Below are 15,543 nucleotides of genomic sequence, written 5' to 3'. Positions count from 1 at the left end.
TTTCCTCTACGTGTAACAAGTAGGGGGAGGTGGAAGCTTGGGTCCACCTATCTGCAGTGCAGTGCACCACTACTAGACTACTCCAGGGACCTGCATGCTATTCTAATTGACCTGAGTATAACATCTGAGGCTGGCAAGTAATATTTTAATCACATTTTTTGGGGTGGGAGGGGGATAGTGACCACTGGGGGAGTAAGGGGAGCTGATCCCTGATTCTCTCCAGTGGTCATCTGGTCATTTGGGGCACCTCTTATGTGGAGTAGAGGAGTAGCCTAGTGGTTAGTGTAGCAGACCTTGATTCTGGAAAGTGGGTTCAATTCCCATGGCAGCCATGTGTTATAAAAACAGGTCCAACTCAAAACATCAAAGTTTTAGTCTTGGACATCTTTGTTTTGTTCCATTATTGCTGAAAGACGTCCAAGTCTTAGGAATGCCCAAGTCCCGCCTTGAACATGCCCCTGACACACCCCCTTGAGATTTAGACATCCTTCTGACGGACTTCAGAGAAAAACATCTAAAAAGAGGTTTTGAAAATACTGATTTGGACGTTTTTTGTGAGATAAACGTCCAAATGCAGACATGTCACTTTTTGGACATTTTTCTCTTTTGAAAATGAGCCTGAAAGCCAGCTAAATTAGCTCCGGATACTCAATGCTGAACCATGTGCGAGTCCTGGCAGTGACTATCCAGGGCATAAGACAATTATGGAGGCCTCGGCTGAATATCATCTGGCACCTGCATAACTTTTTAAGATAATTTTTGAGCCCTCTAAGCCCCCTCCCACCCACCCCCAAGCAGCCCTTCTGTCCCTTCCTCCTCTCCCGGCCTGTGACATTAAGAACCCCCCCCCAAAAAAATATCCCCGTACCTTGAACCCCACTCCCCTGGTCTACATAGGCCTCTCTGGGCCTACCTTAGATCCCTGGTGGTCCAGTGGGGGTGATAGGGACAGCAGCAGGGCTTTTTTTGAGGGGGTACTTGGGGGTACTGAGTACCGGCACCTTTTCCATTGTCTGCTAAAATTGACCCATGGTCCCCAAGTTTTAATGAAAGAGCTCAGGCTCTACACACCAATTCTGCCTTGTCATAGGTTCTGTGACTGGTTGCAGGGGGCCTGGCTATTGTGGGGAGGGGTCCCTCAGTGATTACCCCCACCCCTGAAGGAAGGCCTAGCATTTGAGTACCGGCACCTTTTTCACTAGAAAAAGTGCACTGGGCAGCAGCATCCTCAAAATAACTGCCTTGAGAGATCCCCTGGTTTTTAGAACAAAACTGAGGAAAAGGAGTGAATGGAGTGAGTAGATTCTGGTGCCAGTAGTCTACCAGTTTTACTGTTGTCGACCTGGAACCTGGAATTAATTCACAGTTAGTTAAACTGGCAAGCCAATGTTACCTCCCTGGAGTTGTGCTCCAAGTCTGCCATATAGTAGAAAATAGTAGCTATCATGGCCCCCATCCAAGGACAGAGGTAAAAGGACGATGTTCCCTTTCCCCATGTATCTCCATCTCCTGCTGTATTACACTTGCAGATAGTGCTTAACAATACGTATACAATCCTCTCATTAGAACAGGAAGTAACTTTGAGGACTCAACAATAATTCTCAGAAAATTATCTCCAATATTTCACAAAGACTGGACTAAAGGTTTCTTATCTTGCTGTCAGTAGTAATTATTGAATCAAAGGTAAATGGATTTTTCCTTCTTTTGCCTGAGTGCTTGGGTGTGGAGAATGTTAAACCATGGTAAACAAAGGCAAGTCTGAACCTCACCTTTTAAAAGGGGTCCTGTTTTCCAGATGTTAGTGTTTCCAACACAGCCTTTGGGTGGGTCAGTGATGTTCTCTTTTTCCAGTAGGTCATGTATTGCCTGTGCCACCACACCCACAGCATCACTGATATGGGCTGATTCATTTTTGCCACTGATAAGTTGCAAACCAATAACCCCTAAAGCAAAAGGAAAGCAGCTAGTTAATGTTTCAACAAACAGAGCCATTAAGTGACCGTTTCAGTAGTGTTCTCTCTAATCAGTTCCTTGAATAATTATTCTTCTCATATCAACAAACAAAGTTTATTTTCTATATTTCAGAATAATGTAAGACAGGTCTAAAGTCTAGGATAGACAGACTTTGCCAAGGAACGTCATTTTATCAGGAGATTTCACCATAGGTTTAGTATACTATTTTCTAGTCCTACTGCTTGATGACAAAGGACAGACAAATGTGTGCACTGAGAAGGTAATTAGCTCTGTACTTAACTCTTCAGGCTGTGCCATGTTATATTAAACTGTCACCTTGATATTTATTCTGTTCTTGTAGTTTTTGAGACATTGCTTAACCTCTCTCAATTGAGCTGATTAAGCAAGCTATGTATTACAGACTTCTGTTGTTCAGCAGTATTCTCTCAGAATTTATGCTGTGTTATTTTTGTCATCGGCATTGATTATTTATGTAATTTAGATCACAGTTTTTTAGTTCTTTTTGTGTAAACATGAGATATTATAATTGTATTCATCATACCTAAGAAATTTTAATTATAGCTTTGTTTATCATACTTAAGATAGTTGTTTTAAATTTGTCATTTGATCATTATTTGCTGATTGAGTTTTCAATCGCAGATTTGCATAAGTACATAAGTATTGCCATACTGGGAAAGATCAAAGGTCCATCAAGCCCAGCATCCTGTTTCCAACAGTGGCCAACCCAGGTCACAAATACCTGGCAAGATCCCAAGAAAGTACAAAACATTTTATACTGCTTATCCCAGAAATAGTGGATTTCCCCAAGTCCATTTAATAACGGTCTTTGGACTTTTCCTTTAGGAAGCTGTCCAAACCTTTTTTAAACTCCGCTAAGCTAACCACCTTTACCACATTCTCTGGCAACGAATTCCAGAGTTTAATTACACATTGAGTGAAGAAATATTTTCTTTGATTCATTTTAAATTTACTACATTGTAGCTTCATCACATGCCCCCTAGTCCTAGTATTTTTGGAAAGCGTAAACAGACACTTCACATCTACCCGTTATTTTATAGACCTCTATCATATCTCCCCTCAGCTGCCTTTTCTCCAAGCTGAAGAGCCCTAGCCGATTTAGCCTTTCCTCATAGAGAAGTCATCCCATCCCCTTTATCATTTTTGTTGCCCTTCTCTGCACCTTTTCTAATTCCACTATATATCTTTTTTGATATTCGAGGTGCAGTTGCACCATGGAGCGATACAAAGGCATTATAACATCTTTATTTTTGTTTTCCATTCCTTTCCTAATATACCTAACATTCTATTTGCTTTCTTAGCCGCAGCAGCACACTGAGCAGAAGGTTTCAATGTATCATCAACAATGACACCTAGATCCCTTTCTTGGTCCGTGACTGCTAACGTGGAACCTTGCATGATGTAGCTATAATTCAGGTTCCTCTTTCCCACATGCATCACTTTGCACTTGCTCACATTAAACTTCATCTGCCATTTAGATGTCTAGAGGGGCATAATCGAACGGTGCCGGCCAAATAGATGGCCGGCCATCTATGCAGCTGGTGCCGTAAAGGGGCGAAGCCAACCGTATTATCGAAAAAGATGGTTGGCCATCTTTTCCTTCGATAATATGGTTGACGCCGGCTAAATCTCAACATTTAGGTCAAATGTTGAGATCGCCAGGTTTAGAGATGGCCGGGTTCAGTTTTTGGCCATAATGGAAACCGGGCCTGACCATCTCAAACCCGGTGAAATGCAAGCCTTTTGGTCGTGGGAGGAGCCAGCATTTGTAGTGCACTGGCCCCTCTGACGTGCCAGGACACCAACAGGGCACCCTAGGGGGCACTGCAGTGGACTTCAAAAATTGCTCCCAGGTGCATACCTCCCTTTCCTTGTGTTCTGAGCCCCCCCAAATCCCCCCCAAACCCCCCTCCCCACAACTCTACACCACTACCATAGCCCTAAGGGGTGAAGGGGGCACCTACATGTGGGTAGAGTGGGTTTTGGGGGGGTTGGAGGGCTCAACATATACCACCACAAGTGTAACAGGCAGGGAGGGGGAGTGGGCCTGGGTCCACCTGCCTGAAGTGCACTGCACCCACTAAAAGTTCTCCAGGGACCTGCATACTGCTGTTAGGGAGCTGGGTATGACATTTCAGGCTGGCATAGAGGCTGGCAACACATTTTTTCTTTTAATTTTTTTTGGGTGGGAGGGGGTTGGTGACCACAGGGGGAGTCAGGGGAGGTCATCCCCGATTTCCTCCGGTGGTCATCTGGTCAATTGGGGCACTTTTTTGCCATTTGGTCGTAAAAATTAATGGAACAAGAGCAGCCGGCGAAATGCTTGTTCGAGCCGGCCATCTTTTTTCCATTATTGGACGAAGCTGGCTATCTCGTATCCCCGCCCCCATCCCGCCTTCTGTACCCTGCCTTGAAGTTTCACTGGCTCTGCGACGGAAAACAGTTGGCGCTGGCCAAGATCAGCTTTCGATTATACCAATTTGGCCGGGTTCAGGAGATCGCCGGCCATCTCCCGATTTATGTCGGAAGATGGCCGGCGATCTCTTTCAAAAATAAGCTGGCTAGTCTCCCAGTCTCATAAGGTCCTCTTGTCATTTTTCACAATCCTCCCGCGGTTTAACGACTTTGAATAACTTTGTGTCATCAGCAAATTTAATTACCTCACTAGTTACTTCCATCTATAGGTCATTTATAAATATGTTAAAAAGCAGAGGTCCCAGCACAGAGCCCTGAGGAACCCCACTAACTATCCTTCTCCATTGAGAATACTGACCATTTAACCCTACTCTCTGTTTTCTATCTTTTAACCAGTTTTTAAAAACATAGTAACATAGTAACATAGTAAATGACGGCAGAAAAAGACCTGCATGGTCCATCCAGTCTGCCCAACAAGACAAACTCATATGTGCTACTTTTTGTGTATACCCTACTTTGATTTGTACCTGTCCTCTTCAGGGCACAGACCATATAAGTCTGTCCAGCACTATCCCCGCCTCCCAACCACCAGCCCCGCCTCCCACCACTGGCTCTGGCACAGACCGTATAAGTCTGCCCAGCACTATCCTCGCCTCCCACCACCGGCTGGCTCTGCCACCCAATCTCGGCTAAGCTCCTTAGGATCCATTCCTTCTGAATAGGATTCCTTTATGTTTATCCCACGCGTGTTTGAATTCTGTTACCGTTTTCATTTCCACCACCTCCCGCGGGAGGGCATTCCAAGCATCCACTACTCTCTCCGTGAAAAAATACTTCCTGACATTTTTCTTGAGTCTGCCCCCCTTCAATCTCATTTCATGTCCTCTCGTTCTACTGCCTTCGCACCTCCAGAAAAGGTTTGTTTGCGGATTAATACTTTTCAAATATTTGAACGTCTGTATCATATCACCCCTGTTTCTCCTTTCTTCCAGAGTATATATGTTCAGGTCATCAAGTCTCTCCTCATACGTCTTGTAACGCAAATCCCTTACCATTCTCGTAGCTTTTCTTTGCACCGCTTCAATTCTTTTTACATCCTTCGCAAGGTACGGCCTCCAAAACTGAACACAATACTCTAGGTGGGGCCTCACCAACGACTTATACAGGGGCATCAGCACCTCTTTTCTTCTGCTGGTCACACCTCTCTCTATACAGCCTAACAACCTTCTAGCTATGGCCACCGCCTTGTCACACTGTTTCGTCGCCTTCAGATCCTCAGATACTATCACCCCAAGATCCCTCTCCCCGTCCGTACCTATCAGATTCTCCCCGCCTAACACATACATCTCCCGAGGGTTTCTATTCCCTAAGTGCATCCCTTTGCATTTCTTCGCATTGAATTTTAATTGCCAAACCTTAGACCATTCACCACCACCCTCTCGCGTCTGTCCTTCAACCAGTTCCTAATCCAGTTCACCACTTCGGGTCCTATCTTCAGCCCATCCAGTTTATTTAAGAGCCTCCTGTGGGGAACCATGTCAAAAGCTTTGCTGAAATCTAAGTAGATTACGTCCATAGCTCGTCCCTGATTCAATTCTCCTGTCACCCAATCAAAGAACTCAATGAGATTCGTTTGGCACGATTTCCCTTTGGTAAAACCATGTTGTCTCGGATCTTGCAACTTATTGGCTTCCAGGAAATTCACTATCCTTTCCTTCAGCATCGCCTCCATTACTTTTCCAATTACCGAAGTGAGGCTTACCGGCCTGTAGTTTCCAGCTTCTTCCCTATCACCACTTTTGTGAAGAGGGACCACATCCGCCGTTCTACAATCCCTCGGAACCTCTCCCGTCTGCAAAGATATATTAAACAAATCTTTAAGAGGACCCGCCAGAACCTCTCTGAGCTCCCTCAATATTCTAGGGTGGATCCCATCCGGTTCCATGGCTTTGTCCTCCTTTAGCTTTTCAAGTTGTTCATACACACTCTCTTCCGTGAACGGTGCTCTATCCACTTCAATCTCATTTGTACTTTTTTTCCCCAGTCCATCGCGGTCCTTCTCCAGGATTTTCTTCTGTGAAAACAGAACAGAAGTATCTATTTAGCAAATTTGCTTTTTCTTTGTCATTATCCACATAGCTGTTCGCAGTATCTTTTAGTCTCACAATTCCCTTTTTAGTCATTCTCCTTTCACTAATATACCTGAAGAAAATTTTGCCACCCCTCCTTACATTTCTAGCCATTTGTTCTTCCGTTTGCGCTTTCGCCAGACGTATCTCCAGGGGTGTGCTGGTAAATTGTTAACAGGGGGCTCTCTCTCGCCAGCAAAGTAAAAGAGAATTCAGGAGGGCCCCAAGCCCACATTTTGTGATCCATTTGTTAAAGTAGCCATGGAGAACCGGCTCCCAAAATTCTTAAAAACTTAACAAATGGCTCTCGAGAGCCTGTGAGAGCCTGCTCCAGCACACCACTGCGTATCTCTTTCTTGGCTTCTTTCAGTTTCATCCGGTATTCCTCCTCGTGTTCCTTTTCTTGAGTTTTTTTGTATTTCTGGAACGCCAACTCTTTAGCCTTTATTTTCTCAGCCACTTGCTTAGAGAACCATATCGGTTTCCTTTTTCTCTTGCTTTTATTTACTTTCCTTACATAAAGGTTTGTGGCCCTATTTATAGCTTCTTTCAGCCTGGACCACTGTCCTTCCACTTCTTGTATTTCCTCCCATCCCATCAGCTCCTTCCTCAGGTATTCCCCCATTTTACTAAAGTCAGCATGTTTGAAATCCAGGACTTTGAGTTTTGAGTGGACACCCTCCTCTTCAGCCGTCATATCAAACCAAACTGTTTGATGGTCACTGCTGCCCAGGTGGGCACCCACTCGGACATTTGACACATTATCCCCATTTGTGAGTACCAGATCTAGTGTTGCTCCCTCCCTCGTGGGTTCCGTCACCATTTGTCTGAGCAAAGCACTTTGAAAAGCATCCACGATCTCTCTACTTCTTTCCGATTCCGCAGACGGAACCTTCCAATCTACATCCGGCAGATTGAAATCTCCCAACAAAAGCACCTCTCTTTTCTTCCCCAACATTTGAATATCAGCGATCAGATCTTTATCTAGTTAACTGTTGTAATCTGCCTTGGGAAGCCTGCATGTTATAAAGATTGGAAGTAAAATTAAACTCTTCTTTCATTGGGGCACATGGAATCACATCTTCACCTCAACTCTTTTGTACAAATGGATTATTCTGTTTTGAGCATATTTCAGGGGCAAGTGGTTTTCATAAGTCAAAACAGTAACATCCAAAATTTCTTAATTAACATTATAATTATGTTCACATTTGGGTAATAACTGAAAAAAATGCTGTTAAAAAATTATATTAGAAAGCATGAAGTGGACTTGGTTAACTTCTGCTGTATATCAACCAGTAGTAAATGGTAGTAATCTATATATATAAAACTCACCCTCAACGTTCTATTGGCTTCTGACATCACTGAAGCCAAGGTTCGTATGTTCGAAGCTCTGAAGCCTCGAAAATCACAGTCTCTGGGCCCCGCCCTCGCGTCAAACATTATGATGTTGAGGGCGGAGGCGGAGCAATGCACCAACATCGACGACGGGTGGGGGTGGGGGGCCACAGGAAAGCCTTGCTAGCACCCGTTTCATTGGCTCCAGAAATGGGCCTTTTTTTACTAGTAAATAATATTAAGTGCATTTTTATAATATACCACTGCATTCTACAAAACAGCAGCGTATCGGCAGGACCCAGTGCCCTGCAGCTTTGCTCAGCTGTACAGTTAGACTGCGGCGCTGCCGGAAGGGGAGGGAGGGGAAAGAAGACCTGCAGCCAGCATGCCAGTGGTGGCTGGGGAAAGGGAGGGAAAAAAACCTGCAGCATGCTGTGAGAGATTCTGTTTCTGGCTTTTTCATCACCATCTGGTAAGCCAAATCAATTTTCAAACACGCTGTTGGCCGTTTGGTCACTCCTTCAGCGCTGGTGTCCTTTCCACTGCAGAAATTTTATGAGGGATAGTGATGCTGTAAAATTATTTCTGCTTTTCCAAATGTCTTTTGTTGAAGGTTAAGAATTAGCAATCACCAAATGAGAGACTCGTGGGTTCAGATTTAGGATGACGTCTGTCCTGGTAGTGTGAGAGAGCATTTTGAAACAATATTGCTTCATTTTATGCATTTAAGTGCATTCATACTTCTTAAGTACTTTTGTTCATAGACCACATCACCTATTTTGTGCCCACCCACTTTGGGTTCAGGCCCACCCAAAATTGGCAGTCTGGCTACGCCACTGCTCCATACTGCAATTTGCTTTAACTGTGAGGCCCAATAATACCAAAGGATGTTTGGCATCCCCCTGCCCCCTTGCTCAGATGTATCCCAGATTATTTTCCGCGCTAGTCGGGCTGTAGCTCCCCCCCCATACAAATGTCCCCAAATCCGATTGCAGCCTCACTAGTTCCCTTTTCGGTACCGGGATTGGCAGCGTTTGGAATAGAAATAGAAGCCGGGGCAGGATATTCATTTTCACCAACGCAATGCGACCCCACCAAGAGAGCCACCCCTTCTTCCATCTATTTATTTATTTATTTGCATTTGTATCCCACATTTTCCCACCTATTTGCGGGCTCAGTGTGGCTTACAATACATTGTAAAAGATAGAAGTGCAATTGGTTGCAGTACAATTATGGGTTACATTGTGAAGAATTAAATAAGGCAGAGTAAATACAGGATATTCTTGGAGATAGAACAGTGGAATAAAACAGTGGTGAGTTGAGAGGGGGGCAAAGCATCATCGAGGGAACAGGGAGGTCTGACAATTTTATCTGTGGGTAGGGTTTAAGAGCGGTGAGAGCGCGGGAGTAGAGGTTCAGAGAGTGTATTGGTGCGTGTCTATGAGATTGTATGGGCTTTATGTGTTTTGATCCTTGCCATAGATTTTCTCGAAGAGATAAGTCTTTAGTAGTTTGCGGAAGTCGGTCAGTTCGTAAGTCATTTTCAGGCTGTGTGGTAGTGTATTCCAGAATTGTGTGCTCATGTATGTGAAAGTCGATCCGTGCAGTACTTTGTATTTTATGCCTTTGCACTTAGGGAAATGGAGATTGAGGAAGGTTCGGGACGATCTTTTAGCGTTTCTGGGTGGCAGGTCAATTAGGTCGGACATGTATGCAGGGGCTTCACTGTGAATGATTTTGTGGACTAAGGTGCATACTTTAAAAGTGATGCGCTCCTTGAGTGGTAGCCAGTGTAGTTTCTCCCGTAAGGGTTTTGCACTTTCGTATTTTGGTTTTCTGAAGATGAGTCTGGCTGCTGTATTCTGGGCTGTTTGAAGTTTCTTCAGTATTTGTTCCTTGCATCCTGCGTATAATGAGTTGCAATAGTCCAGGTGACTGAGTACGAGTGATTGCACTAGACTGCGGAAGACAGATCTTGGAAAGAATGGTCTAATTCTTTTCAGTTTCCACATGGAGTAGAACATTTTTTTTGTTGTGTTGTTCGCATGAGTCTCGAGAGTTAGGTGGCGGTCGATAGTGACTCCAAGGATTTTTAAGGTTTCTGAGATTGGCAGATTTAGTTTAGGTGTATTGATGGCGGTAAATTTATTCGTGTTGTATTGGGAGGTAAGTATGAGGCATTTAGTTTTTTCTGTATTCAGTTTCAGTCGGAACTGAATACAGAAAAAACTAAATGCCTCATACTTACCTCCCAATCTATTCAAATCTCCTCGAAGATCCCTCAGGAGGGGTATGTAATTTAATTGATATAGTTTATTAAGGTCTCTCGGGATCCTTATCCCCAAATACTGGAAACTTTCTTTAGTTATTTTAAATTTAAACGCCTCTTTTATTCTGTCCTGCTCATCATCAGTTATAGTGACCCCCATTACTTCAGACTTATCGTAGTTCACCTTAAAACCCGATACCCGACCATAATGTTTAAGTTCCTCAATCAATATGGGCAATGTCGACATTGGGGATGAGATGTAGAATAGAATATAGTCTGCAAAAAGTGTGATCTTGTGCTTTCAACTGCACTCCGTCGCGGAGACGAACAAAGTTCACGGGGGCGTGTCGGCACAGTAGTGAAGGAGGGACAGGGGCGGGCATGGGAGTGGTTAACAGATGGCCAGCTTCAGGCCATAATGGAAAAAAGAAGGGTGGCCATAGCGAGAATTTACGTCGCTTTTTTTTGACCCTTTTTTTTAGGTCCAAGTCCCAAAAAGGTGCCCGAACTGCCCAGATGACCACCGGAGGGAATCAGGGATGACCTCCCCTGACTCCCCCAGTGGTCACTAACCCCCTCCCACCAAAAAAAAGTACTTTAAAAACTTTTTTTCCAGCCTTTAAGCCAGCCTCAAATGTCATACTCAGCTCCATGACAGCAGAATGCAGGTCCCTGGAGCAGTTTTTAGTGGGTGCAGGGCACTTCAGGCAGGCAGACCCAGACCCATCCCCCCCTACCTGTTACACTTGTGGTGGTAAATGTGAGCCCTCCAAACCCCCCAAAACCCACTGTACCCATATGTAGGTGCCCCCTTCACCCATAAGGGCTATGGTAATGGTGTAGAGTTGTGGGGAGTGGGATTTGGGGGGGGGGCGGATTTGGGGGCTCAGCACCCAAGGTAAGGGAGCTATGCACCTGGGAGGTATTTTAATGTTTTTTTTTTAATTTTTAAAAGTGCCCCCTAGGGTGCCCTGTTGGTGTCCTGGCATGTGAGGGGGACCAGTGCACTACGAATCCTGGCCCCTCCCACGACCAAATGCCTTAGAGTTGTTCGTTTTTTAGATGGCCGCCTTTGGTTTCCATTATCGCTGAAAACCGATGCCGACCATCTCAAACCCGCCCATCTCTGACATTTGGCCAGGCCCAACCGTATTATCGAAACAAAAGATGGCCGCCCATCTTTTTCGATAATACGGTCAGGACCGCCCCTTCTCGGATCCGTCCATGGAGATGGCCGCCCTTAGAGATTGGTGGCCCCTTTCAATTATGCCCCTCCACGTGTTTTTGCCTCCAACACAATCTTTTTTCGAAGTCCCTCGTAGCCTTCCTTATCAGCACTTTGCATTTGACTTGACATTCTTTATGCTGTTTCTTATTATTTTCAGTCGATTCCTTCTTCCATTTTCTGAAGGATTTTCATTTAGCTCTAATAGCTTCCTTCACCTCTCTTTTTCTGAATAGACCCCTGACACATGCATAAAGCTGAAACATAGCCGGTGTCCAGTCATCAATAAACTCCGCTTTCTACACCCTTTCTTGTGGCCTACTGCACTGTCCTGGCATCAGTGAGTTAGAAAGCCAGAACCTGACTGCTATTTCCTGAAGCTGATAATGGCATAATAATACAGTCATGTAACTGCAGTGTACATTCATTTTGAAACTAAATGAAAAATACAACAAACAGGCTTGTTTCATTGCATTTTGTTTCAAAACAACATTTTAAAAAATATGCTAATGAAATGTTTGTTTTCTTTTTTCATTTTCCATTTCAGCATGCATTATTTGCAAAATGTGCACAAAAACAGAAAATGAAACACAGCTCAAGAACTGTGAGGGTGAAGATAGTGAAGAAGCTAACTAGGTGGGATGAAGAAAGAGTTTAATGAGTGATGGGATGGAGAGAGAGTGTGCTGAGTAGAGTGGGACAGAGAGAGAAAGAAATTGCTGAGTAGGTGGACAGAGGGAAAGAGAGGGGCTTACAGAAAGCTTGTAGAAAGAGGCAAAGATCTGGGTGATGCCAGTATGCCGGGCAGGAAGTGGAAGACAGAGAAGAGGATGCCTCAAAAAGCAGTAGACAGAAAAGATGCCAAGTGAAGGAGAGAGAGAGGTTTAAGGACATTACTGGCAGAGGGCAAGGGGAGAAGGATTCTAATCAGAAGGTGTGGGAAGAGAGAGGGAGGGATGCTATGTTAGAACTACTGATGTCAAAAAGAGTGCTGTGCTACAGACACTGCCACCAGTAGGAAACAGCACTGTGCTGGAGCTGCTACCAGTAGGTAAATGTGGGTAGATGGCACAAGGGTGAACGTTAATCTAAACTGTGGGTTGCGACTCCAAATATCATCAGTTCACATTTCCAGGGGTTGTGTGCTTTCTGTGATCATGATAATGGGAGAGCAGTCACAGAGAGTTTGATAAGCACAGGTCTAACACCCTTGCACCGGCCCTGACAGTACAGAGCCTTGCATGAGCAGATGCAGTACTGTGATTCAGAAGAATAAAACAGGCTCTTTACCTGAAACGTCTATAGTCAGCTGAAATTATTTGTCACTCTGCTGACTCTTTTAATGGATTTGCCTTGATGCAGATAGGTGCTTGGTTTCAAATACACATCAGGTGAAATATTTTTGCATGCGCATGCACTGATTCAGTTTCCAACATTTCTACGTCAGTTAATTGCAGATTGAAAACCAAGGGCCTGATATTCAAAATGGGCAGGAGAGGCTTCAGCCTCATTAAATCATGCTAAGTGAGTCAGAGGGGATATTCAGCAGCTCTTTACCAGGCAGGTTCATTGAATATCCCCTCCAACCACAGGAACATTGTCTTGGCGGAACCAGGGTTTATTCAATCACCCGCGATATTCACTGCTGGTACCTGCCTAACTAACTGGACAAGTAAAACCGCTTAAATAGCAGTCCTATCTTTGCCCAGTTTGCTATGTAGGTATAGTACCCGCATAATTTCCGGGATCTGCTGCTGTCTCAGATATTCAGTGCTGGTACCCGTATATGGCCTGGCACAGAATATCCAGGTCTAAATTAGTCAGAGGCAGTCCACTTTTATAAAAACTACCACTGGCTCAGTATTGACCCACATTTTTTTTTCTTTTTAGAGGCTGAAGCATTCTTGACAGCAGTATTTTCATTCTATTTTTTATGTTGTGGAGCAGAGGTGGTTCCTTGAATAGTTCATACAATACCATCAGGTGCATAGCGTAAAGCATTTCCAGAGATCTCTCTCTCTCCCACCAGCCAGACATATCCTGGTCCTGTCATGTTCAGGAGTGCTGCTGATTTGTAAACTGTGGCTGCATCATCCTCGCTGAAAAAGCAGAACAAAAGTGGTATTTAGAGCTGCTTTTCCCCAATCTCTACAATTACTTTCTCTCGTTCTTCTGCTTCAGAATACCTTAGAATGGAAATTAAAGTCAAACAATCTGTGGCTGTTCTGGAAGCACAAAATACAATGTTTTGTGCTACAGCATCGATGTTTGGAACCCTTAACCTGCAAGGTTAGTTGGACCCAAGGTTGCCAGGTGGAAAATTTTTTTCCCACCCAAACCAGCCTAAATCCAGCCCCAAACCCGCCCAAACTCAAACCCTGCCCCTGACACCCCCGCGTCATCAACCCCGCCCCCGCCGTCATCAACCCCACCCCCGCCATCATCGGCCCCCGCCTCCCCCGTCACCGGCCCCGCCTCCCTCATCACCGGCCCCGCCTCCCCATCATCGGCCCCGCCCAGAACGTCACTAACCCCGCCCAAAACGCCACTAACCCCGCCCCCGCGGCCGAAAAAATTGCCTGAAAACCGCCCAAAATAAAAAAAAGAAGCCCAAAAAACCGCAACCCGCCGCGGGCAAAAATTTCCCGCGGCGGGTCGCGGAAAACCGCCCAATTGGGCGGTAAAACCGCCCACCTGGCAACACTGGTTGGACCTGAGCATACTGTAAACATAGTGTGCTCAGACTAATGATTCTACCTGGCCCCATATCATAAGGAACAGCCTAGATTAGCCTGTTCCTTACGATATGGAGTCAGGTGGCAACTTTACCACAGACTCTGGTTGCTCCTGCCTGCCAAAGAGCACAGAAGACACAACCCTCAAGCCCTGAGACTGGCAAAGATTCACAGAGCTGTAAAAGCATGCTGCTTATGGAAGGAGAAATCAAAGATGGAGGGCAACATAACTGATTGGCAGATGAATAGTTGCAGCAGTGTCAAAATAGCAACACAGTGAAGCCCCTAGGTAGATACTAGACTGCACAGCTTTTAGGTTTTACTGTGATTTACTTTTTCACATTTTCTGGAATGCAATTATTATTTAGTTTATCATTGCCTTTTTAGTTCACATTTGGATTTTTCCAGCTTTTAATTTTAACCCATTTTCCAGGTGTTTTGGCTTTTTGTTTTGTTTGTTCCAGACATCAGTTTTAATAAAAGATTTTGAACATGTGTTAAGAGTTAGTCCACTTGGCTATGTGGAAGTAAGTGTCAACAAGCTGTAGGTGATACCTTAAGTTAGTCCAATAAAAAGGTATCACCTACAATTTGATTGATGACCTTTATTTCTGCTTAACATGTGTTAGAAATTTTAATGTGTGCAGATCAACTGTACACATTATGCATAGGATAATGTGTATTAAATCAATGCTGCAACCACTGCATATTGTAAGGTGCGCTAATGAACTGAGTGCATGCTAACGAATGCACATCCCTTGTTTCCTGACTTTTCTTCCACTCCCTTTCCTGACTTTTCTTCAACTGCAGCTCCTCCTGGTACCTGCACAGGTGCTAAGACCACTGGAAAGGAGCTTGATTCCTTTGGATTCCCACCTATCGGTATCATTCTTCAGCCAGTGGGATAAATTGTTCTGGGCAGAGTTGTAGTTCAGATTTTCTTATGGAAATCAAAGTAAAAATCAGAACTGCAAATCCATGTGTAGCGCCCCCTCCCCCCATGTCTTCACCAGCAAAAGGCGTCACACTGAGGATTGCTGAGACTTAAAAGAACTCACTACAGCCCCTGATTATGTGTGTGGTGGTGGTGGGGGGGGGGGGGGGGGAAACATTAGGATTAGGACAAATCATTTTTCAATCGGGAGGTAGTGTTTCAATAATGTAAATCTTTACTTAAGTTTAACTTCTTATCTTATTCATTTGAAATATTTATTACCTGTACCATCACAATCCACCATTGTGAACAGAGCACAATAAACACTCATATTCAATTCATAAAATATTAAAATATACCAATAAATAAACCAATATAATATTTTAAGTAAATCACCAATACTGCTCTTAGGACATCAATCCATGTTGTCAACATATAACTTTACAAACATTCTCTCATAGGAACCCCTGGGTTTATTCTCTGAATCTTGGATCTCTTTATGGATGGTT

General features: G+C 44.3%; 1 protein-coding gene across 4 annotated transcripts in view; it reads right to left on the bottom strand.

The window, feature by feature from the left end:
• GRIN1 (glutamate ionotropic receptor NMDA type subunit 1) overlaps positions 1-15,543 on the bottom strand; it is a 703,940-nt gene that overhangs the window by 322,398 nt on the left and 365,999 nt on the right. For all 4 annotated transcript variants that reach the window (XM_030206505.1, XM_030206506.1, XM_030206507.1 and 1 more), the window contains 2 exons: positions 13,343-13,464; positions 1,771-1,943 (listed from right to left, as the gene is read on the bottom strand). In XM_030206505.1, coding sequence (XP_030062365.1) covers positions 1,771-1,943; positions 13,343-13,464 — 295 coding nt within the window. The remainder of the gene's footprint in view (positions 1-1,770; positions 1,944-13,342; positions 13,465-15,543) is intronic.

Source organism: Microcaecilia unicolor, chromosome 6 (assembly GCF_901765095.1).
Source record: "Microcaecilia unicolor chromosome 6, aMicUni1.1, whole genome shotgun sequence".
Taxonomy (NCBI): Eukaryota; Metazoa; Chordata; class Amphibia; order Gymnophiona; family Siphonopidae; genus Microcaecilia; species Microcaecilia unicolor.
This window is presented reverse-complemented; position numbering and strand designations above follow the sequence as displayed.